This window comes from Misgurnus anguillicaudatus, chromosome 7 (assembly GCF_027580225.2).
Source record: "Misgurnus anguillicaudatus chromosome 7, ASM2758022v2, whole genome shotgun sequence".
NCBI lineage: Eukaryota > Metazoa > Chordata > Actinopteri > Cypriniformes > Cobitidae > Misgurnus > Misgurnus anguillicaudatus.
The window spans coordinates 8,613,616-8,639,092 of NC_073343.2; the positions used below are offsets into that span (position 1 = coordinate 8,613,616).

The 25,477-nt window shown below is 37.8% G+C and overlaps 1 protein-coding gene across 1 annotated transcript; it reads right to left on the bottom strand.

Annotated features, from left to right (window-relative positions):
• Positions 1 to 1,349: 1,349 nt before the first annotated feature.
• On the bottom strand, positions 1,350 to 25,477 carry LOC129418262 (solute carrier family 22 member 7). The gene is made up of 10 exons (XM_055173208.2): positions 25,418 to 25,477; positions 21,400 to 21,786; positions 21,204 to 21,307; positions 20,930 to 21,084; positions 19,725 to 19,893; positions 18,944 to 19,067; positions 18,683 to 18,786; positions 5,101 to 5,315; positions 3,148 to 3,256; positions 1,350 to 3,055 (listed from the first exon to the last, which is right to left on the bottom strand). Exons 2-10 carry the CDS (start codon positions 21,778 to 21,780, stop codon positions 2,776 to 2,778), a joined length of 1,641 nt encoding a protein of 546 aa, XP_055029183.2. The 5' UTR covers positions 21,781 to 21,786; positions 25,418 to 25,477; the 3' UTR covers positions 1,350 to 2,775.

The window sequence follows — 25,477 nt, forward strand, 5'->3', positions numbered from 1 at the left end:
AAGTTGCACTAATATTTTTTTTACTTTAATATTGTGTGGTAACCGTTTTATAAAAGCAATAAGGTACTCGAGGCAAGTGCTGTATCGTGAATAAATAACGGCTGAAGGGGTTGCAGGCACTCCGCTTCGCGACGTGCCTAACAACGCCCTTCAGCCGTTACTTATTCACGATACAGCACAGCCTCTCGTACCTTATTGCTTACAAAAATTTGCGCATATCACTCCTATCCTTTACCAACTTCACTGACTTTCCAATCGTATCCAGTTCAAACTCTTAATCTTAGTTTATAAGGCCTGTCATGGCTTCACACCTCAATATCTTGTCGAATTAGTGCACCCTTATGTTCCTGCCCGGACCCTCATATCTAGCAATGATAACTTGCTTGACGTGCCCAAGTATAAACTCTCTACTGTGGGTGGTAATGCTTTCAGTTATGGAATCATCTGCCCCATCATCTTTGTGCTACATCCTCTATTCAGACTTTTAAAGGGACACTTCACCCATTTGCATTAAGCTTTGCATAGTTAGAACCCCAGTCATGTTTTTGAATGCTCGTGCATAATTTCCTCAGTTGCCGCTGGGACAGGAGAAATACAGATTTCAGTGTTGCACTTCCTTCTTTCAATGATGTAAAAATCATCATTTTGCATCATTGAAAGAAGGAAGTCCAATATCTTTGTTGAGGGGGTGAGACTACAAACACCCCTTTTCTCGGTCAAATAGGCACCAAATTCTAAATGTATGTTACATTTAGATTACACATATGTCACACTTTCAATAAAGATTAATGTTTCTATGGGTGAAATGCTCCTTTAAGTCTGAACTTAAAACTTATTTATTTACTTTGCTCAGTAAATAATTTCTCTTTCCTTCCAGCCTCTATTTCTTTTCTTATTTTTCTGTTTGTATGCTACACAAACACCCTTGATAGACTAAGTGAAGTTTATCATCTGATTGCTTGACCTCTCATGTTAATTATTTTTAGTTACTTATTGTCAACCTCTGTTGTTTTGAATGTTCCCTTCTGACTCTGTTATATTTTGTTTGTCAATTGATAGTATTTTGTTTGTCTATTAAGTTTATGAAGCGACCTTGGGTTCTTCAAAGGTGCTATAAAAATAAACTTATTATTATTATTATTATTATTATTATTATTATTATTATTATTATTATTATTATTATTATTATTATTATTATTATTATTTTACACTTGATTAGAAAGCATTACACTTCACTAGATTTTATTAAACTACCAATCAGCAGAGTTCATAAAGTAAATTCAAATATGGCCCTGTCTGTAAAATCCAGGCAAACAACTCAAAGATTTCACATTGATTTTAAACTTTGACATGGCTCTCAGCATTAAAGATAAAAATATTAAAGTTAAAGATATCAAGGTTATTTTCATAAAATGTTCTTTACATTATGAATGATGATTTTAGTTATTCACCAAAAATTACTTTAGCTGAGTTTTTACCGGCAGGGTAACAAATATCAAAGATAGTTTGAGAGATTTCCTTATGTAATTCGCTAAATAAATAAAATATTTTTACTATATAAAATGTATAACAAAATTGTTACATAAAGATTCTTGATTTGAACTCACTGACTCAAATTTGAACTCACTGATTGGGTCATCGGCATATCACATCAACATTAACATGTCTGGACTAAAGATCAACCCAGTTATCCTTCACAGACAGACAGCCACAGACAGAGTTCAAAATGTGAAACCTTACTTAACCTGTCAACTATTGTTATAAATCTGTCTTTCTTTCTCAAAGGTCAATCATATCTCTTCTGCCATCTAGAGGTTCTGCAATTTAGTGTCATTATTACAAAGTCTGAACATTTAATAATCAAAAGCAATCTTTCTTTCCAGCAGAAAACTTAACATGCAGATAAAACTAATGCAGGTGTGGGTGCTGTCCATGGTGCTGGTACAGATTTATTTACATTATGCATTTTGCAAACACTTTTATCCAAACTGACTTACAGTGCAAAGGCATACATTTTTTAGCATAAAGTGTGTTACACTCGGATTAAACCCATTTGCGCTGCAAGTGCAATGCTTCACCACTGAGAGGAACATGTATATAATATATATATATATATATATATATACATTTACAATTCTAAGGGACAAAACTAATTTGTCCAGAAATCTAGAGAAGTAGATGTCTAAAACTATCACTAGATGTATATCAACAGCCCTTAAAGCGATACTCCAGCCAAATATCAAAATTACCCTATGATGTACTCACCCTGAAGCAATCTGAGATACATATGTCCAACATCTATTAAATTTGGAGTTATTTTACTAAATGTCCTTGCTTTTCCAAGCTTGATGGACACAAAAGATGATATTTTGATAAATGATGGTAAGCACACAGTCGACTGTAACCAAAGTACTTCCATAGTAGGAAAAACAAATACTATGGAAGTCAATAAGTCAATAAGTGACATACAACTGTGTGCTAATATCTTCTTTTCTGTATAACACAATAACGAAACTCATACAGGTTTAGAACAACATGAGGGTAAGTAAATGAAAGAATTTTCATTTTTGGCTGTAGTTAAATGTGACCTAATTTTTTTTTGTTATTATTTATTTATTTCTTTTTTGAAAAATGGAACGGTCAGCATTTGCACATTTGAGGGACATGGCTGTAACACTGATGAGTCTCAAGCTATAACAGATAAATAAATAATATAAAACTATTGATAATATAAAACAGTTGATCATTTAGTTACACTATAGAGATTTCACACTATTATTGCTTTGACCCTTTTAAACTTATGTCTGGCTTTTCAGTCTTTTCAGTCTTTTCAAACGCAGCCTTTTCAAAAGTGGTGGGGAATTTCCTTTCAACATCATCTATGGTTTCTGGCAATCTTTTGTTGGTGGTTTCAGGAAGAAGCAAAGCGATGACACCAGCAAAGATGGCAAACGAGCAGAAAATCATCTCTGGGATGTTATCTAATAGCATGATAAGAGGAGCAACAGAAGCTCCCAGCCTAGCCAAGAAACTGGTATAACCAAGACCATTCTGCCTTAAGACAAAAAACAGGGAATTTTTGCAGATAAGCTCAGTTCTTTGTAAATTGGTCTAATGGTGCTGTTTAATGATATGATAAAATCTAACCTTAAGACTGTGGGATACAGCTCTGCAGTGTACAGAAACACAGTAGTAAATGAAACCTCTGAAAGCCCTTTACCCAACACAGCAATTACAGTCCGGAACACCCAGTATTCTAAACACATATTGACACAGAAGAGATCAATATGTGCCACATTTTTTTCCTGAATCCATGTTAGACCCATAGATATGTACACTAGATGTCACCTTGGCTACGGCAGTTCATTGGACCGAATGCGTCAAACAGAGCCGCCATCTTGAAACAGGGGAATCCCGCATCAGCGTCATTGTAGGCAATGGTGGAACAGAAATAAAATCACCATAAATCGTCGTGAACGCGATTTTCTTGGTTTTCTTTTGGTTCGTTTCAACAGTCAGACATGTATTTAGCATTTAGTCCAGGAAAAAATTTAAGTTTTGATTTTATGAAAATGTACTTTTTCTAACTGTAATGCATAGTGCTAGTAGCCCTAACATCCATACGCAGCACAAACGTCCGGCATCGTCCATGAATTGGAAGTACAGGCGGAGATAGCAGCTTTACCTAGATACTTCCTATGACAAGACCCCTGTTCTAAGATGGCGGGGGTTTTGACGCATGCTCAGAGCCCCAAGGCGACATCTAGTGTATATATCTATGTGTGAGATCAAGCTGCTAAAAGTTAAGACACCCTTAAGCAATATACAGTATGTACACTATACAGTAGTGGTATTTGACTCTCTATTTCCACTATGTTTTAAAGGGACAATAAGTAGGATTTTCCCCCATCTAGTGATGAAATTGTATTTTGCATTCAAACGAACAGTGCTCTCTAGCGCCTCACTTTTCCAAAATATGTGTTGCAACCACTGATCTATACAAATGACTGGATTGCGCATGACGTCACAACTGTGAAGCTACCGCGCCGCCATGTTGGTATACCCAAACATTCTATTAAATCAATGGACGCGATCAGATTTTAATGATAAAACATCAATTTACTAGTCTTCGATTTTATATCTGAAGTTACCCTGTACATTATTACAACACAAACGTCCTAAGCATGTACATAGTTATTTACTGAAAGTTGTACATTTTATTTTTAATCAGTTATTATACATTCATCTTCATTACAGTATCAGATCAGCAGACAGACCGCAGCATATTTAATATTAATGACAAACGTGCTCATTCTGAAATCTAAATAAATAATCATACTTTTTACCGTATGTGTATGCAATAATTTGCTGGTTTTGTAATTATGTTATCTAAACTTACAAGTTACCTAAACTTATTTAGAGAAATAACGCTGACCGTGTAGCTGAATGTCAAAAAAACTTTATTTATACCCGTGTCATTAACAGAATGCAGCAGACACACTCACCTTAACGGTTGTTTATAAATCCATTTTCCAGCCCGATTAAAACAAAAACATTGCAAATAACACCAGAATTAACTGTTAATTTACGTACACATATCCTAAAATTAATCTTGCGTGACTGATACGCTGTAAAACGGGTGAATTTAAAACATGATTTTGAATGGAAGTCAATGACGCTCTCTGCCAGTTGGGTATTCCAAGGTGGCGGCTCGAACTCTGCGCTGGCTTCACCTCACGCTGTTACGCTAAGCGTTCTATGCGCAATCCAGTCATTTATATAGATCAGTAGTTGCAACTACGGCAGCCTTTATGTACTCATTGATCTCCTCGTCCGTTTCAGCTGGTTCACGTGTTCTGAACGAAAACGCGTTATGGAAACACGTTGGTAGGCTATGCTTTTTGTCCCTTTTTGCTATTATAGTTTTTCTAAAGACTTTTGACAAATAAAATACTTAAAATACTACTTATTGTCCCTTTAAGCTAAATAAAGGATTTCATGGGAAAACTTAATTCACTTATCTGAGCTCATATATGTGTGAAAGTCACAGACTACCCCATAAATACCGTAACTTTAATTGGAATGGTACTGTATACAAACCTGCAGGTGTCATGATGTTGATGAGTATACAGAGTCCTGTTAAAATCAATGACCCAGCTTGACAGAGCCTGCGGCCGACTTTGTCAAGACAGAAGTAGGTGAGGATTTTTGCAGGGAACTCTATGGCTGCGTAAATGAAATGAGTCAGAAAAGGACCAAGCCCAAAGCCAGTGATGTTTAAGCTGATGCCATAGTATGTAAATGAAACCCCATACCTAAAAGAAGAGGAAAAGAATTTACTGAAAATAATTTCCCCTACAGTATTCCCCTTAGTAACTGAAGGAAAATGAGAACATTTCCCACATCAGTATATCCTTTCATTATTAATAATTGCATTGCTTCTAATATTATAAAGCAGTTATGAGTATTAATATTTAGCAGTTTATCACATAGTATTGAAATTAGTTATGTTTATGATATGTCTTATTTGTTGTGCATGATCAACGCTTATATATGAATCCATTGCATTTGACTCTAAAAGGTCATGTCTGCAGATTTTGGAGGCTTGCAGTTGTGTGTGGTATGTATGTATGTGTGTTTTTTAACTTTTACTTTGCAGAGCCACCTGGGGAAACGAGAAACAGGATGTCGGGGCGACAGGGTGAACTAAAGGTCATAGTTGTATATAGCAGCATGAACTTCTTAGACAGAAGTAAAACTTTCCATCGAACAGGCCCCCACCCAACTACACATATATATTTTTGGGGTCAGAGGGAAAGGCAGATCAGATCAACCGCTCCTCGGGGGACCTGATTCTGCATTGGTGTTGTGTAAAGATAGGGACAGTTTTGACCCAGAGCTCTGTAATACTTCATTTGAGATACTTATTAAAAATAATTAGATTTGAGTTACGTGTCTGATCTCCTCATTCAAAGAACATGCAGGGCATTTAAAGTCCAACAATTGGTGACCCCGACGTGATGAGGAGAATCCGACATCATTGATTTTTCTTCTCGACATTCCACTTGCGCAAAATAGGAAAGGTAAGCAGATACCTGTTATATCAAAATTCTGCTTTATTTAAATGTCGTGAAGAATAATTAATGATACAATGATTATTGTCATTTTTATCTAAATTGCATATCTCAAATGAACTATTAAATGTGTCAATAAAATAAAAAGGGAATTAACAGTAATAAAATTAAAATAAAACAAAATAAAATAAAAATAGTAAAAGAAAAGAAAATATAAAAAGGGGGCTCGACGTTGGCAACGCTGGCCCCGACGGGGGCCTAAATTTCTGGGTTTCCACTCCCGAAGACGTAGCTCATCTTCAAAAGGGCAGGGTGCAGACCCGGAGCGTGGTCAAGGACCACGGGCGGATTAGCCGCGGATGATACAGAGCGGTTGGACCGCGGTAAATAGAGATTGAAGTGGGTTTCATACCCGAGAAAGTGGTCAGGGACCACGGGCAACGCAGCGGTCAGACCGCATAAGAGAAACTGAAAGTAATAAGAAAACCACGAAGTAGTTGAAAATACGAAGAGAATATCGATATATGAAAAAGTTGTGCTAAAGAATAGGAATTTGAAACGTACTGAAGACTATACACCATGGGTCCTTATTTTTAAATGTGCTGTTTGTTTGCTACCGGTATATTATCAGCTTTATTGTGAGTATATTTTAATTAAAAAAAATTTCTTTAAAGTAATATTTTTTGATTTTTGCTGCCAGTAAATTGCAATTCAGTGTTATCTTTTTACGAAATATTTTTGCTATTATTCAGTTCCACGATTAGTACATTTTTATTCAATTTTCTATTTTTCCTATTAACAAAGTTTTTACTTAATCTTATATCTTAGGTTTTAATTACATTTTTTATTTTTCTTATTCAATTTTATTATCAGTAATTTTTTACTTAATTGTATATCTTAAATTTTAATTCATTTTTCTATTTCTACGAAGACATTTTATTTTGAGTCAGATTTATCATCAGTAAATTTCAATTCAGTTTTTTAAAGTTTGAGTATTTCTAGTTTTATTATCAGTAAAATTGTAATTCAGTTTTTATGTGTTCAATTAGTAATCGTTTTACTGTAAGTGAAATTGAAATAAAATTTCTAGTTTTAAAAGCCGTCGGATTCCGTCTTTAGAAAAATTTATTGTGGTTGCAATTTACTGTCAGCAAATTTTAACTCAATTTGTAGAAAAGCATATTTTATATCCTGTGTATATTATATTTTACTATTGTGTATTTGGGGGATTTTGTTTAGTATCATTTAATTTACACGGTACAAGTGTAGACGGATCCAGTTTTTATTTTTTGTTTTATAAGTGTGAATGTGTGATTCTCCGGAGTTGTCTAGTGTTATTTCATGTTTAAATGAGTAGACGTTTCTGCAGTATATTTTATGTTTATTGTATTTTAGTGTGGATGTCCATTTTCTTATTTCATTCCGGGGTGTGACTCGGGAAGAAAGAGTGGTTTATTTGTAGTTGATTTTAAAATAAATTGAAATTGAGAATTGATTTCGGTGAGTTTATTACCAGAAGAGATTGTTTCATATTTAACAGATTCTAAAATAAGGAAGAGGAAACTGTGAACTTCTCAGCTCGTAGCGTAATTTAGTTTCACTTTAGAAGTTGTGCTCTTATCCTGTTGTTTGTCCGCTACGGGGCTGTAGTTTTACTTTCATTTTGGAAAAATAAAATTGAAGTAGTTATATATTATAGAGTATCCGTGGTAAAAAGGCGTGCGGAAGATAGATAAACCCAGTCCGAGATAGACAAGAGACATAAAGTATTGAAGTGTAAGAGATTAAAACGGTTACTTATATCTAATAGTTTTGATTGCAGTATTGGGACAGGGCTTAATAAAACTAAACCGAACCTGTTTAAAACTCAGCCGTGGTTATCATACAAGTATACGGTGCATGTGAATTGATTGAGACGCCTAGTGGATAAATTGTTTCGAGCTCTAATAAGAATATTGTAACTTTCAGGAAGACGGTAGAGAATTAGTGAGATCAGTAAGAGATAGAGGAGTGCTGGTTGTTTTATGGAAATTGCCATTTGAACGAGTGACAAGAAATAAATATTATTGATGTGAATTTTATTTTCAATTTTAACAAGTGTTGAATGTCATTACATTTTTATCCTGACGAAGTTTATTGGTAGTTTCTAATTTTAACAAGTAGTAAAATATTATTGTATTATTTGTTTTTGATAGATTCTACTTTTGACTTTAACCAGTATTACATAATATTACATTTCTAATTTGGATAAATTCTATTTTTAACTAAAAACAGTATTACATATTATTACATTTTAATTTTGACAAATTTTGTTTTAATTTTAACAAGTCTTAAATATCATTACATTTCTTGTGAGCTTTGACAGATTTTAAATTTCAAATTGGACAGGTATTATGTAATGAATGTAGTTTGAATTTTGACAAGAATTACATACTACCAGATTGAATTTCTTTTAAGTTTTGACAACGCCTTCGAATCCTTTTTGAATCATCATCGAGCAGGAGTTGAATATTATTACATTTTCATTTCAATAAAGAAGTAACAGTACTGAATTTTATTGTCTGGCAAGTATTAAGGTGAACTTTAATTTCGATAAAGAGGTGATTATTATTCATTTGACTAAAGAAAAAACACAGAAAATAATTTTGTGAGAATTTGTGTGTATTTACAGAAGGGCTGGTGTCGAGTAACATTGAAAGGAAGAATAAACGAGATATTCAGGGTAAGAAAAATTGTAGTGGAAGATAAAATGAAGACTCTTAAAGAACAATGGGAGGCAGCAGTAGAACAGTTAGTGAGCGGTTTACCAGAAAAAGCAAGGCTCAAGAAAATTAAGAAATTGCAGGAAATGTATGAAGAGTGGAAACAACTTAAAGGTTACGAGGATAGAACAAAAATAAGTTTGAAAGAACACGTAATAGCACAAGAAAGTGAGGCACACAGGAAGTTTCAGAGAGAGGATAAAAAGGAAGTGGGGTTTCTCGCTAGAAAGAAGTGTCACAAGTCGGGGTGGACCCAGATGTAAATAAGGTCACGCCCCTTTCTCCACCTCGAGGAGATTCCCAAAGCCACCCCAATGACCAGACACACAAGGTAACATAATTTAAAATGCACTTTATTTAATTTACTTAAGAGGATAAATAGGGAAAGAAAAAAAGGGGACTTAAAATAATGGCCACTCTAGGCTCTCCTCCTTCACCACCCACTGGATCTTCACACAGTCCATTCTCTTGGCGTGCATTACTCGTTCTCCTTTCTCTCCACAGGTGGCCGCTGGGACACAAAAACACTGTTAACTTGGATTTTGAGTTTTTCTCACCGGCTCTGCTGTTTATAGCCCTCTGGGTAGGTATCACTTTACTCAGTCTGTTCTCTTAATGTACACTCTCGTTCTCCTTTCTCTCCACAGGTGGCCGCTGGGACACAAAAACACTGTTAATTTGGATTTTGAGTTTTTCTTACCGGCTCTGCTGTTTATAGCTCTCTGGGTAGGTATCACTTTACTCAGTCTGTTCTCTTAATGTACACTCTCGTTCTCCTTTCCCTCCACAGGTGGCCACTAGGACACAAAACACTGTTACGTGGGCTTTGGATGCTTCTCGCCTGCTCTGCTTCTTACAGCTCTTGATAAGTATGGTTTCCTCCATAGGTCAGCAGAGGGGCGAAGATCACACACCACCTCACCGGGTCGAGCGCTGCCCTATCTCCACTGCCAGTAGAGCGATCGAATCCTGGACAGGGGCGCCCTTTGTAGAGACCGCGGGGGCGGCGGACCCTTTCGCCTCCGACTCTGCGACAAGGACGGACACAGGTAAGTTTGCACCACGAATATTTCCAATATTGTACTCACGGTCACTGACAGCTCTTGATCTGCGTCCCTTCACACTCCAAAACAGCACACTGCGTATGGTAGCTGTAAATTCTGAGGTCGTTAGCCTCTCCGTCTTCTGCCCAGTAGAAAAATGGATGATGTGGGGCTTCGTCTGACAAGACACACAGCAACCCACAGCAAATACACAGCACCACTCCAACGTGAAAAGCTTATTAATAGCAAAGTCTCACTCACCACACTATAAGTGTACACAGCAAAGGAAACGCCCGGCGTCCTCCACTTCACTTGGGCTGAAATAAGGGCGATGGAAATACGCCCAGAATAGTGTTTCGTTGCTGTGGCTGCTTGGATTGACGCTTCTAACGGCTCACCCACCACGCTGTTTCAGGGGCAGGGCCGCCCTCCCTCTCCTGGAGGTATCCACACAATTTCACAGGTTAGTTTTACATGTGCTTAACACAAGAGTGATACTCACAGCGATCCTCCTTTATTTATGTTGCGCCACAAAGTCGGTTTCCTTCCCGCTTTACTCTTTTAAATGTGCCCCTCAGACCAATGTTTCTTCTACCCGTAGGGTTTTCCTTTAACTCCAGCGTTTGCACCGCAGACTGCAGCGAGAGAGAGAGAGAGAAAATATAGACAGCCACCACGTCTATCACGAGCACAGCTCCGTTCCTCTGCACACACTAAAACAAACTTGACAGCACAATGCTCTCTTCGGGGTGCTCCTTTTCTCCACCCACGTATCGTCTTCCTTTCGCCCCAGACAGCTCCTGTCTTCTCTCCGCGCGCTCCAAGCGCAGCCCGGATCAACAGAGCCTGCGGGCTCTTCAAAAGGTACGTATTTACTGTTCCTGCCCTAGGCAGAGGAGCTTTCCCCGCGTGCCTCCCTTCTCGTGCCCGAACTCCCCTTCTTGTGTTTCAGCAGAGCTATTTATTTCAACCGGCCTCCAATCATGTTTCGCTGCCTTAATCCCTCTCACCTGCAGCTCGTCAAGCCCTAATTCCGTCGTCCTGGCAACCAGGAAGTGAGAAGGTCCGTCCTCATATATGGCCCGGTGGGGAAACTTTCCGGGCGGAACCAAAACTTCCCGAACTTTGGTTCCGCCCTAAAAAAAAGATTGTCACCTTGTGACAGAAGCATGAAAAGGAAGTGAAGAGATTACGTGAGGAGTTTCATTTGTGGCATAGTATGGCAGTAAGTTGTGTGGCTTTGGTACAGCTGGAGAAAGAGACAGAAAAGAAAGTGGAACTAAAAAAGAGTGACGTTAAAGAGAAGGAAACAAACAAAATTCAAGAAGGGAGGGAGATAGCATCCATTTATCCAGTACTGCCACCCACTGCTCCACCTCCATATGCCCCACCCCACACACAGTTACCGGTATTTGAAGTACAAAAGGGTGTGTTGGACATGGAGCAGAGGGAGGGAAATCGCTGGAAAATAAAATCAGGTAAATTAGATTTAATAACAGAAAAAGAGATGGAGGAGAGAGAGATAGCAAGAGAAACAGCTGAATTAATGAGAACACATAGAGAGCAAGCTGCACAGGCAGAACAGAGGATGGCAGCTCTGGAAAAGGAAATAAGGGAACAATGGAACAGTGTAGCACAGGAAAGGACATTTCAGCCCAGAGCACAAAGCACCCCAGGAGAAACATTGAGCAGCAGATTTATAACAGTGGATGAGACTGGGAGTCAGATAGAAATTGAAAATCAGGTAACATATCCAGTTGAAATCAGAGGAGAAATGAGGATGGGTACGAGGAGAAGAGAGGAGAGCAAATATAATTCCAGTATAAAGACACCAAAGAAAGAACAGGAAAGAGAAGAACAGGAATATAGGGAACTAGGTTTCATTCGAGGGATACCAAATATGTGCCCACTAGTGGACACAAATGGAAACCTAGAATACAAACCATGGTCATTCACAGACATGGGAGCTATCCTTGCAAAGTTACCTCATATCACGAGTGGAGGGGGTAAATGGATAGGGAAGGTAATAAGTTTGACGCAGGGCCATACGTTGGCGATAGGAGACCTGAGGGCATTATTGGGACAGGTACTGACTGTAGGACAGATCACGGAAATTGAGCAAGAGGCAGGAACGGTTGGGATATATGATGACCACCCATATTGTCAAGTGGCATCAGTTTGGGGAAAGGCCCTGCGAAAGCTGTACCCAGCGCCAGCAGGCACTCTTTATAATATCAAATTTTCTCCAAAAGGGGAAGAAACGATGCAAAGGAGAATGGGAAGAGCACACTGGGGCTCATCCACATGCAGACAAAATACACGAACAAATGTTCAGAGCTGCTGTATTGGAAGGAACTCCTAAATCTGTACAAGATGAAATAAAAGCCAACCCCGATTTACCAGGTGCTGTATGTGAGGTTTGGGAACGACATTTCCTTCATCACATGTCAAGGGCGAACGAAAAAGAAAAAGAAAAAGTAGGGGAAGTAGAGGAATTGAAAAAACAGTTGCTAAAATTACAGTTGCATGAGGCCAGATCTAAAATAAATGAAGAAAAAGGGAAAAACAAGGATAAACAAATGGTAGTTCAGGAAATGAAAACCCCTCCAAGATTTAACAAAGAACAGGAAGCTGACCAATCAAATGTTAAATGGGAAAGAACCACCCAAAGACCAATGTATTACTCCAATAGAGGTAGGGGTGGGGATTACAATCGAGGGAGGGGAAGAGTACAGTATCAAGACGGGTGTTTCCGTTGTGGTCGTCCGGGACACTTCTTTCGTGAGTGTCGGCAACCTGTTAGCGGACCCCAACAGAGACCATACCGGGGCAGAGGCCACAACACACACATGGCCCCTAACGTGGAAAAAGCACCACGACCACACTCCCAGTACCCTTTGTCCACTGGAGGGGAAAGGGAGTGGTACTGAGACAGCCCACGGAACGATCTCAGCAGGGTTAGGGCGGAACCCTTGCTGACTTTGGAGGTGAACTCACGTCCTGTTGAATTACTGGTGGATACTGGGGCAACATACTCCACACTGAACTATGAACTTCCAAAAAATCTTATTTCAGACGAAACCACTGAAGTAAGGGGGTTTTTCGGGGCTATAACTAGACTGCCATTCTCCAAAGGACTCACAGTGCAGTGCATGAAAAAACAATCACTGACTCACTCTTTTCTGCTGTCAAATTCCTCACCAACAAATTTGTTGGGAAGAGACTTGCTAGTGAAACTTGGAGCTGAAATCCTATGCAGCCCGGAGGGGATTATAGTAACTATGAAAAATGGTATCACCATGAACTGTTCCATCACGACCACAATGAGAACGCATGGACAATGGTTACTTTCTGCAAACACCTCTCCACAGGGAGCTGACATTTACTGGGGGAGGGTGCTTCTGGGGGACACAGGGGACACCCTGAATGATCTGTACTGTCAATAGGAACCTTGGAAATTATCATTAGCGCCATACACTCAGCTAATAGATCCACTTCATGTCACTTTGTTTTATGATAGAACACAAGAGTACTGGTACCAAGAACAATTTGATAACATCGCAGGAGAACAATGGGAAATTTGTGGGGCAGGAATAATGATAGGCAAAGAGGGAGTGGCAGCTATAGTAGAACTTACCCCCGAACAGGAACAATGGTATAGAATGAGGGAAGAGGCATCACCCCATATATCATTATTAGTACATCCCCAACACCAAGCTAAAGATCAAGGACCAATGGTAAAGAAGGGAATAAATTTAACAGATTGGAGGAAAACCCAACTTCCTGGTGTAAAATATTCACCTAGCTCAGGGTATTATTTGATCACACAAGAAACAAAAGACAATGTAGTGTTGGAACACAAATGGCTCACAAGATGGCATGGTAGGGATAAAAGTAATCATGAAAATGATGAAACAATGTTGAAAAGTTTGCCCGATCAGTTATGAACACAGAATCCCACAGATGTAGGGTTTTGTAAAAATTTCCCAGAAATATCGTTCGAGCTGACATGTGATGATCCAATTTTGGAGGCCTCAATAAAAGCACAAACCAAAGGCAGAGGAAGGTATCAAAGGTACCATTGAAGGTTTGTTAACCGCAGGGGTTTTAGAGTATGCTGATTCCAATTGAAACACACCCATTCTGCCTGTGGAAAAACAAAACACAGGAAAATTCAGAATGGCACATGATTTGAGAACAATCAATCAAATCATTAAAACTCCAACTTTACCTGTTCCAAACCCATACACTTATCTGAATTAAATCACTCAAAATCAATCATGGTATACTTGCATCGATCTCACTAATGCTTTCTTCTGTTTACCTCTTGCAGAGCACGTGAGGGACATTGTTTGACCGTACTCACCGCGCACTATGTGGTAACTTATGTAATTAATCATCATTTATAATTTCCACTCTGAGACAAAGACGGTTGGAAAACAGTCTGCACAACTAAATTTGGTTTTCACACATGAGGGCATAAACATGGCCTCATATTGGACAGAAGGAGAACCCCATGACTGTTGTATGACCGTGGAAAGGGAAGAGAAAATTAGACCAGATTTGTTGACACACATCATTCCGGAGGGAGTTATGGTGTTTTCAGATGGATGTTGTTTCAGAGATTCGAGTGGAACACTGAGGTCAGGAATAGGTATTGCAGCACTGCAAGAGGAAGAGATTGAAATATTGATAGCAGAACCTTTACAGGGACATCAGTCAGCTGAGAGAGCAGAAATTGTGGCAATGACAAAGGCGCTAGAGTGGGGAGAAGGAAAAATAATCAACCTTTTTAGTGACTCTGCCTATGCAGTGGGTGCAGTTGTAACAGAATTACCTAAGTGGAAAAGATGTGGTTTTATGGCAGCTAACAACAAACCTATTAAACATCAGGAAGACATCATAGCATTAGCAGCAGCTATTTTGAGACCCAAGTAGGTGGCGATCATAAAGTGCAAAGGTAATGATAACAGTAACTCAGATGCGGCACAAGGAAACCGGATAGCGGACATGGCAGTAAAGATAGGTGCAGAGTACGTAACACAGATGGTATTGCAGAATGCCACACAAGAATGTACCACCGACATTTTGCATGATCCAAACATAGCAGTAGAACAAGATAAAGCATGAGGAAAAATCCATGTGGTTCCAAAAAGGAGCTGTATGGACGCAAACTGGCTGGGTAGGGCATGACGGTAGACCCGTAATTCTGCCCAGCATGGTAAAACCCCTTCTCGCTCAAGCACACACCCCCTCACATGTTGGAATCAAACAACCCGTGTCCAATCTTAACCAGTGGTGGCACCCATACCTGGCTGCTACAGTTAAAGAATTTATCGCTAACTGCAGGGTGTGCTCCATACACAATGTACGTGCTGGAGTGAAATGTGCCCCAGGTGTCTTCCCGCCACGGGGACCTGGTGAGGAAGTGGTTATCGATTACACAGACATGGGGGACAGAGTGGAAGGTAAACGGTATCTTTTGGTTTTCGTGGATGTGTTTTCAGGTTGGCCAGAGGCGTGGCCCACGGGGAAGGAAGATTTGATTTCGGTGATTAAGTGTTTGATTAACCAATAAATTCCGCGTCACGGTTTTCCACGAATTATTCGCTCAGACAACGGTACACATTTTGAGAATATAGATTTGCAAAAGGTTGAGAGTGCACTGGGATTGTGCTTCCGTTTCGGTACCGTATAACATCCTCAATCACAGGAAAAAGTTAAACGCATGAATCTTAACCGCATGACCTCATTTACACCATTTGAACTTCTGATGGTAGTTCATTTCCTGATCAGTTCAACCCAGTGCACCCTGAACAAATAAAAATCTCGATCACAGAACATAATTAACCAAACTGCATTATATTTTTTCAAGTTTTTCCAAACAGAAAACCATCTCTCATGAATATCAAGATGCAGAAATCACTCAAGTGGAGGATTGGGTGCTCCTAAGGGATATGGTAAGATTGGACCTGCAGGAACTGCAGGACCAAAAGGGGGAATCCAACACAGGGGAACAACAGCAGGTTGACATTTCCCAACAGAACACAAAAGTTACACTCAAAGAACTAAAGGGGGATTATTCAACAGTCCAGAACATGAAGCATTAGCTCACTGCATTAGCAAAAGATTGTGCATTTGGAAAAGGAATAGCATTGAAATACAGAAAGAGATATGGAGTAGACAAAGTAGTTTGACAACGGAAACGGTGGGACAGTGCGCGGTAACAGGAAGGGCAAAAAGAACAATTTTTCAAAAGAGAAAGCCAAAGATTTGCCAAAATACGACACATTGAGACAGGCAATAAAAGAACAAAAAAAAAACACTGTGAAGAACAAAGGGTAAAAAAGTTGGCTATACCCAGGATTGGGTTCCAAAACACTGAAATAACCATTACTGTGTATGTAAGGGAATAATAAGTGGAAAAAAGGGGAGATTGTGAAGTATTTTACTATTTTTCAAATATTTTACATTTTTATTTTGAGATTTTTCAAATATAAAGATTTTACATTTGAATATTTTACAACTTCCAAGTATTTTCCAGTTTACTATTTTTGGTGATTTTTAAAGGTGTTACATTTTACCATTTTCATGAGTTTCAAGTATTTCACATGTGACTATTTTTTGAGAATTTCAAAGATTTTACATTTTTCTACATATTGTGATTTTCAAGGGTTTTCCAGTTTACAATATTTTATGATTTTCAAAGGACTTACATTTTAATATATCCTTTTGTGAGCATTGTTGAAAATATTTGATAAAATTCTACAATTTTCATATATCCTTTCAGGAGTATTTTTAATACTATTATTTTACATGTTTATGGATTATTTTACAAAGGCATTTTGAAGACATTTTACATTTATCTTGAATTAAAATATATTGTGGTATAGATTTGTAGGCTTAACAGTTTACTTTTAACGTGTGTGTTTTGAAATTATTTTACATCCAGTTTGACTATATTTTACAGCCTTCATCTATATTTTTATACATTTTTATTATTTCTGGGATATTTTACATTTTTATTACGTGACAGTTTTTAGAGGAATATTAACTATATTTTGGTTATATTTGACAGTGTGTGGAGGAAATTCTTTTGCTATATTTTACAGGACGTTTATAATATATGTTCACCAAATTTAAATTTTTCACTTCTTTTACGATATTCTATATTCTAAGGTTTGTGCCTATCTTCTTAGAATATTTTCAAGCCGAGATAAGATTTACACAAAATCATATATTTGTGGTAGTGCCTGTTGAAATAAATAAACAAAGAAATAAAGTGGCAAAAATTCAGGGATTAAGAACCCATGTAATAGCTGGATGACAAAATGGTTTGGACAATACAGCGCACTAATAACCTCATTGAAAATGTCTATTGCGGTGGCGGCAGCAATAATGGTAAACTGTGGATGTTGTGGTATGCCATGTATCAGATCTTTGTGTAACAGGTATATCGTGAAGACGGTGGAGGGAAAGGATCCTCCACCGTATCAGATGCCACTGCTAGGAGGAGGATGAACCAGTGGTTGATGTCCTGTAAAGGAGATCAAAAGGGGGAATGAAGGAAAATGAGAACATTTCCCACATCAGTATATCCTTTCATTATTAATAATTGCATTGCTTCTAATATTATAAAGCAGTTATGAGTATTAATATTTAGCAGTTTATCACATAGTATTGAAATCAGTTATGTTTATGATATGTCTTATTTGTTGTGCATGATCAACGCTTATATATGAATCCATTGCATTTGACTCTAAAAGGTCATGTCTGCAGATTTTGGAGGCTTGCAGTTGTGTGTGGTATGTATGTATGTGTGTTTTTTAACTTTTACTTTGCAGAGCCACCTGGGGAAACGAGAAACAGGATGTCGGGGCGACAGGGTGAACTAAAGGTCATAGTTGTATATAGCAGCATGAACTTCTTAGACAGAAGTAAAACTTTCCATCGAACAGGCCCCCACCCAACTACACATATATATTTTTGGGTCAGAGGGAGAGGCAGATCAGATCAACCGCTCCTCGGGGGACCTGATTCTGCATTGGTGTTGTGTAAAGATAGGGACAGTTTTGACCCAGAGCTCTGTAATACTTCATTTGAGATACTTATTAAAAATAATTTGATTTGAGTTACGTGTCTGATCTCCTCATTCAAAGAACATGCAGGACATTTAAAGTCCAACATAACTTTCAATGGCAGGGGACTATTTTTGGGCATTGCGTAATATCATTGCGCCTCCTGCCATGTTATGGCAGCAAAGTCCTTAATAATGAGAGTATAGTTAGCCATATTTGCGTGGAAAATCGCAACTTTGAATTTCTGTCGGTCTTAGTACACAATGTAACTACAGAAGAGTCAAGTTTTAAACAGGAAAAATATTGAAACTCTTAGGTCATTTTTTAGCGCAATGCTAATGGTCTAATCAGATTCAATGGATTATGCTGCTATGCTAAAAGTGGTAGCGCCAGACCCGGAGATCGCCTGAGTGGATTCCAAAACTGTAAAACTTAAATGTTTAACTCTAGGGGAGCTGGAAAATGATCATATTAAAAAAAAAGTGGAGTGTCCCTTTAAAGCGAGTTTCAAAAGACATAATGACTTTTATACCGTAAAAGCTGTATACCCACCCCCTAAACGAGAAAACTTTATGCATTTTTACATTAACATACCATCATTTATAAGTTCTTTTCCTAATGGGGACCAAAAAATGTCCCCAAAAGGTCAAAAATGATTGGTATTACTATCTTTGTGGGAATGTAGGGATTAGCAGAACCACACACAGACAAACACACACACCTACCACACTATGCCTGTAAACAGTGTAAGATTCCTCAGCTTTGGGGTTTTGATGAGGTCTAAGTATGTATAAATGCGATTTGGTTTATCCACAGTCACCAACAGAGACTAAAACAGAAAGAAACAGAAAGTGTTATTAAACCAACATTTAATAAAATGCATAAAATGTATAGTAAATGTTAAAAATTAGCATAACTCTATGTATTAGCATAACAATACTGCACAATTGACAACATGTCACAGCTGACAGCAGAACCCTGAATACCTCTGGCTTGACTCTGAACGTGAAGTCTTCTTTGTTATTGAACTTAGCACATTTTTCCAGATACTTGTAAGCTGTGTTTGGCTTATTATTTGCTATGAGCCACCGGGCCGATTCAGGGATCCACCTATGAAAAATCAACCAATTATTCTCAACACATAGAAAGCTTCTCTCAACCAGAAAAAATTACATCAACATCATGTTGATCTAAAAATCTACAGGTAAGCTACAGATATTCTTATACCTTGATTGATAGAGCATTGCATTAGCAGGACAAAGATCATCAGTTTGATTCCCAAAAAACAATCATAACAAATAGCTTAAATGCAGTGTAAAATGCGTTGGATAAAGGGATTTGCCAGATGTATAAATGCAAACACCATAGAAACAATGTTTTTATAAAGAACAAAGCATAGCCAAAAATAGGCAGTATGGGGACTAAAGGATGAAGATCAAAGCACGTTGCATGTAAGAGGTCTTGGAGGTGCTTATGGACGTCAGTAATGCCACATTTGAGTTTTGTTGTTGTTGACTTAGAAAACATAACTTTTTCCAGCTGGGAAAAACATGACCTTAAAGGCAGGGTGCATGATCTCTGAAAGCCAGTGTTGACATTTGAAATCACCTAAACAAACACGCCCCTACCCCAATAGGATCCGGACGCCCCACACATACGCAATCCAGGCATACTGCTGATTGGCTACAATAGTGTTTTTCAAAAATTATGCACCCCGTCTTTAACTGGCCCTCCGTAGACGTATGGCATGCAGTGCTGTTTCCTTACCACCAGGTGGCAGCTGCAAGTAGAAGTGGAGAAGTGATGGTAATAATCAGCATCCTCCAATCAGTAACCATATACGCAAAACCTGCCAGCATCATGTTTCCTATAGCCCAGGCCAGACTGCCAAACACTGCGACAAATGTACGGTGTTTAGTGTCAACCCATTCAATACCTGCAGAATACAAAAAACTGTGTTTTAATCAGCATTACAATCTTTATTACTTCGTTTAGAAGAATTATTTAGTCTTTTTTTTCAAAAGTGAGGTGAATTTGGAGAATTTTGAAAAACCTGCAGCTTTAAAACTGAAGTCTTTCATTATATGCTCAGACTTATTTAGTTCTGGTTAATTCTGGGTATACACCAAAATATTTTTTACATCTTATAAGATTTTCAAAATGTGATAGACCACATGAGGATAAAAATCCTAGATTTTACCGCTTTGCTCCTATAGTGTGTGGTGTGCCATGATGTGTCAAAGACAGCACATACACGAACAGATTGTCAACCAGAGTCTTGACTGTGAACACAGGAAATCTTGCAAAATCTTGCGAGACTTCAGAATAAGCATGGCGGATGATATGCAGGAAGAAATTTCAAAGATAGTGTTTGGAATGATTTTCAAAGAAAATTCACGGGAAAAAATGAAAACGGTTTGGGTGAAGTCGTGCAGACAGAGGGTCCATCTCTGCTGTCCACATCAACTTCACTTTGTGCTGCGCCATGACTGCGTCCGTTTTTCATCATCTCGCTTTCTGACTGGATATTGATTCGTTTCACATGATAATCTTAAAAGTGTGCACGCGTTTGTCCTCGGGGTTTTCCCCACACACTAGGATTTTGATCGTAAATATTAAACATGTTTAATATTTACAATTTGCGATCGAGGCAGCTCCGACGTTTTTCCGATCAGGTTTGGACACTCTTAACACACCGTACACCAAGGGAAAATCTGATAAAATGATCTATAGAACCATCAAGATAATCGAGACATAGCTAGGATTGTCGGAAGCGGCCCAAAATCAGCCCGATTATCTTTTGGTGTGTACCAGCATTAGAGGCATAGGATGGTCAGATGAAATGTGGAGGAAGATGTTATGCTTTGGCAATGTAAATTGTAAATTTTTTAACATATCAATAAAGCTATGTGGACTTGAGAGAAGAAGGTAATACAAAATTTTAATGTTTCAGAGAAGAGGGAAAGACTTACTGAGCACAACTGATATGTTTGTGATACCCGTCAGTGCAAATCCACTGAAGAAGCGGAAGACGGCGAACATAATATAGGTGGTGGAGAAAGCGCTAGCAGCACTGAACACTATAGATAAGATGTAGGACAACAGCAACATGCTCCTACGGCCGTACCTGAAAAATAGCACAGTTAAACATACTAATAAAATGTCACTTTGGATTAAAGTGTCTGCCAAACAGCATTACATTGTAAACTGATTTAGTATTAAAAAGTCTTATAAAGTTTTACTTACTTGTCACTGATTATTCCAAAGAACACAGCTCCAACCATGACACCTACAAAAAATATGGTTCCTGATGCTTGTGCCAGTCCCCTGTTTTCACAAACTAAATCAAACTGAGAGAGAAAACAGAGAGTGAGTCAGAGAGAGAAAGAGACACAGTGGTTAAAGGAATGAGATTGGACTATTTGCAGCAATAATACTCCACCTGTGTGGCCAGAGTGCTGATGAATATACTGTTATCATACTTCCATCCATTCTGACACTGAACAACAGGAAGATCTTTGGTGCTGGATGAGTTTGACAGCAGGTGAAACTGAGGATGAGAGAACATGAGACAGGAAGCAGGAGTCCCATCATCCTGTGCTGGAATTCTGACAGTCAGTCTCTCCTCCTTAGTCAGATTCTCAAAGATGCCATGAGCATCCAAATGGCTGATGTCACAATGGTGAGACGGGATGGCAGCAATAAAGTTGTTCAGCAGGAAATGACACGGCAGTGTGAGGCGTGGTATGGTCAGTAACAAGACCAGTGCGATCTGGTATGACCCAAACCCATTTGCCTCTGCCAGAATGCTGTCAAAATTCATTTTGACCTGGAAAATCATTTTAATCCATTACTAAAATCAATCAGCAGATTTTTCATATTTAGGAGTCTTATGGGTATTTAAACACCAAGGTTGTGAATTTTATATATTGTACAGATATATTGTACTCTGGCCCTACCTGCAACATTTAGGGTCTTCGTTCGTCTAAGTGATGTAATTTTTCTTTTGGTTTTGAAAACAATTCGCAGCAATGTATATAAAAACTAGAGCTGTCTGCGTTAACACATGCAATTAATTAATTTATCATTGAAACACCTTTATATGCGTCAATTGTACAGTATAGCCTACGCAGAGATGTGAACCCTACACAGTAAAATACGGCGTAGTCTGAAGCGCACCTCTCTCAAAATGTAACAACGTAAATGTTGACAAAAAGTTGACGAGAAATATGTGATTAATCACGATTAATCACAAAAAGGATGATTAATCTGATTCTAAAAAATGTAAAAAGCCCTAATAAAAACAAAAACTACTTTAGTATTTAGTTTAAATTACAACATATATAAACATATACACTCACCTAAAGGATTATTAGGAACACCATATTAATATTGTGTTTGACCCCCTTTAGCCTTCAGAACTGCTTAATTCTATGTGCCATTGATTCAACAAGGTGCTGAAAGCATTCCTTAGAAATGTTGGCCCATATTGATAAGATAGCATCTTGCAGTTGATGGAGATTTGTGGGATGCACATCCAGGGCACGAAGCTCCCATTCCACCACATCCCTAAGATGCTCTATTGGGTTGAGATCTGGTGAGTGTGGGGGCCATTTTAGTACAGTGAACTCATTGTCATGTTATAGAAACCGATTTGAAATGATTTGATGAGCTTTGTGACATGGTGCATTATCCTGCTGGAAGTAGCCATCAGTGGATGGGTACATGGTGGTCCTAAAGGAATAGACATGGTCAGAAACAATGCTCAGGTAGGCTGTGGCATTTAAACATTGCCCAGTTGGCACTAAGGGGCCTAAAGTGTGCCAAGAAAACATCCCCCACACCATTACACCACCACCACCAGCCTGCACAGTGGTAACAAGGCATGATGGATTCATGTTCTTATTCTGTTTAGGCCAAATTCTGACACTAATATTTGAATGTCTCAACAGAAATCGAGACTCATCAGACCAGGCAACAGTTTTCCAGTCTTCAACTGTCCAATTTTGGTAAGCTTGTGCAAATTGTAGTCTCTTTTTCCTATTTGTAATGGAGATGAGTGGTACCCGGTGGGGCTTCTGCTGTTGTAGCCCATCCGCCTCAAGGTTGTGCATGTTGTGGCTTCACAAATGCTTTGCTGCATACCTCGGTTGTAACGAGTGGTTATTTTATCATGGTTATAGCTTGAATCAGTCAGCCCATTCTCCTCTGACCTCTAGCATCAACAAGGCATTTCCCCCCACTGGACTGCCGCATACTGAATGTTTTTCCCTTTTCACACCATTCTTTGTAAACCCTAGAAATGGTTATGCATGAAAATCCCAGTAACTGAGCAGATTGTGAAATACTCAGACTGGCCCGTCAGGCACCAACAACCATGCCACGCTCAAAATTGCTTAAATCACCTTTCTTTCCCATTCTGACATTCAGTTTGGAGTTCAGGAGATTGTCTTGACCAGAACCACACCCCTTAATGCATTGAAGCAACTGCCATGTGATTGGTTGATTAGTTAATTGCATGAATGAGAAATTGAACAGGTGTTCCTAATAATCCTTTAGGTGAGTGTAAATCTAAAATATAGATAACTAAACAACTAAATAGCTCATATTAACTGAATTACATTAACTAAAATTAATACATAAGACTAGTCATAAAATTACTGTTCAAGTTTCTATTTGCAACATGGGCCTTGATCACATAAAACATGAGAAAATACTATAGTAATTTAGTATTTACTATAGTAAACTGTAAAAACCTTACTATAGTAACTATTAAAGAATACTATGGTGATTGTACTATAGTATAACGTTAGTATACTACAGTATACTACAATTTACTATATTAAATAGTTAAGTATACTACAGTATTTGGTCATGTGGGTGCACTCAAATTAGTGTGCTGTTATTGTCACCTCAGTGAACTTGGGGAACACTGTGTACCAGTATGAAATCTTTTCAAGTCCATTCCTTCACCCTACATTAGCCTCATAGCAGGCATTAGACCACAGGAGGTACAGTGCTCCGTTTGAAGACTATGAACAGCTGAGACACACACCAGCTGGACTTCACACAACCTCTCTTAAAGAAAAACACCACAGTTTTTCAATATTTTACTATGTTCTTTCCTCATCTTAGACAAATTAATACATACCTATCTTTATTCAATGCATGCATAGTCTTTAAATAGGGAAAACATGGAAGTATTTGTTGGCTTTTAAAGTCATCCCTGTTTGGATCCTAAGGAATGAATGGGACTAGGCTAAATGCTAATACATTTACAACACACTGTACAAAGATTAAGTGCACGCATTGAATAAAGATAGGTATGTATTAATTAGTCTAAGTTGAGGTAAGAACATAGTAAAATATTGAAAAATGATGGCGTTTTCCTTTATCTTATTTGTAATGTTGGATATGTTTTGAATAAGTATTTAAGTTCCATTGTTTCAATTATGTTGGCCACTATAATTGTGTATTACATTTTTGACTTCATTATTTTTGCTTACCCTTTCAGAATATCTTTATTTATCTTTCTAAGTGAAAATATTCTCACATGAACCAATACTTTGTTCAGCTGGACTACATAAAAATGTCAACATTACTGCAAAACGTTTTAAAAATCCCAATAGGTTTTTAAAATCAAAATTGTATTTGACATTGGTTAAAGGGATAATTCACCCCAAAAATCTGTCATCTTTTTCTCACTCTCATGTTTTTACAAACCTGCATAAATTTCTTTGTTCTGGTGGCTCATGATTGGTTTGGTTACAAACATTCTTCAAAAAGTCTTCCTATGTGTTCATTAGAACAAAGACATTTATACAGGTTTGTAACAACATGAGAGTGAGTAAATGATGACATAATTATCCCTTTAATGCATTATGAACTAACATAAACAATAAACAAATGCATTGGTATTGCTATTACTTATAATAAAGATTAATTCATAATAGGAAAATATATTGCACACTGTTAGTTCATGTAAGCTAATGCATAAACTATATGAATAGGTGCTCAAAATGTTCCTAAGCTATTACTGCAGTACCATTTAAAAAGGTCCTAGGTATATGTATGTATACTTGGTATCATCAAAGAACCTTTGAGGTATTAATGTACCTGAAAGTATGCTGTATACTGTATATATTTATATATTAATATACTGTATATATTTATATATTAATGTACAAAGAGTTAATTTAAGTTCAACTGATATAATTATATTAAAATTTGATTATAAAACGTGCAAAAACACCAAATATTCCACATATTTTTCTGAATTCTACTTTTTTCTGTAAATTGTTTTACCTTTTTGTATATCATTTTTTTTTATCTCTACCATTTGTCCTAAAAAGTATTTTGTAATTTTGTAAGTTTGGGGTTTTTTTGTAATAAAAACAAAATAATTTATTCTGGTGTATTTTGTCTTTGATTTTTTGTATTATTATAGGGAAAGGACTCACCTAGATTCCAGTGTGCAGATGCTGAAGTGCTGTTATTAGGTATGAAAAGAGGAATGAAAG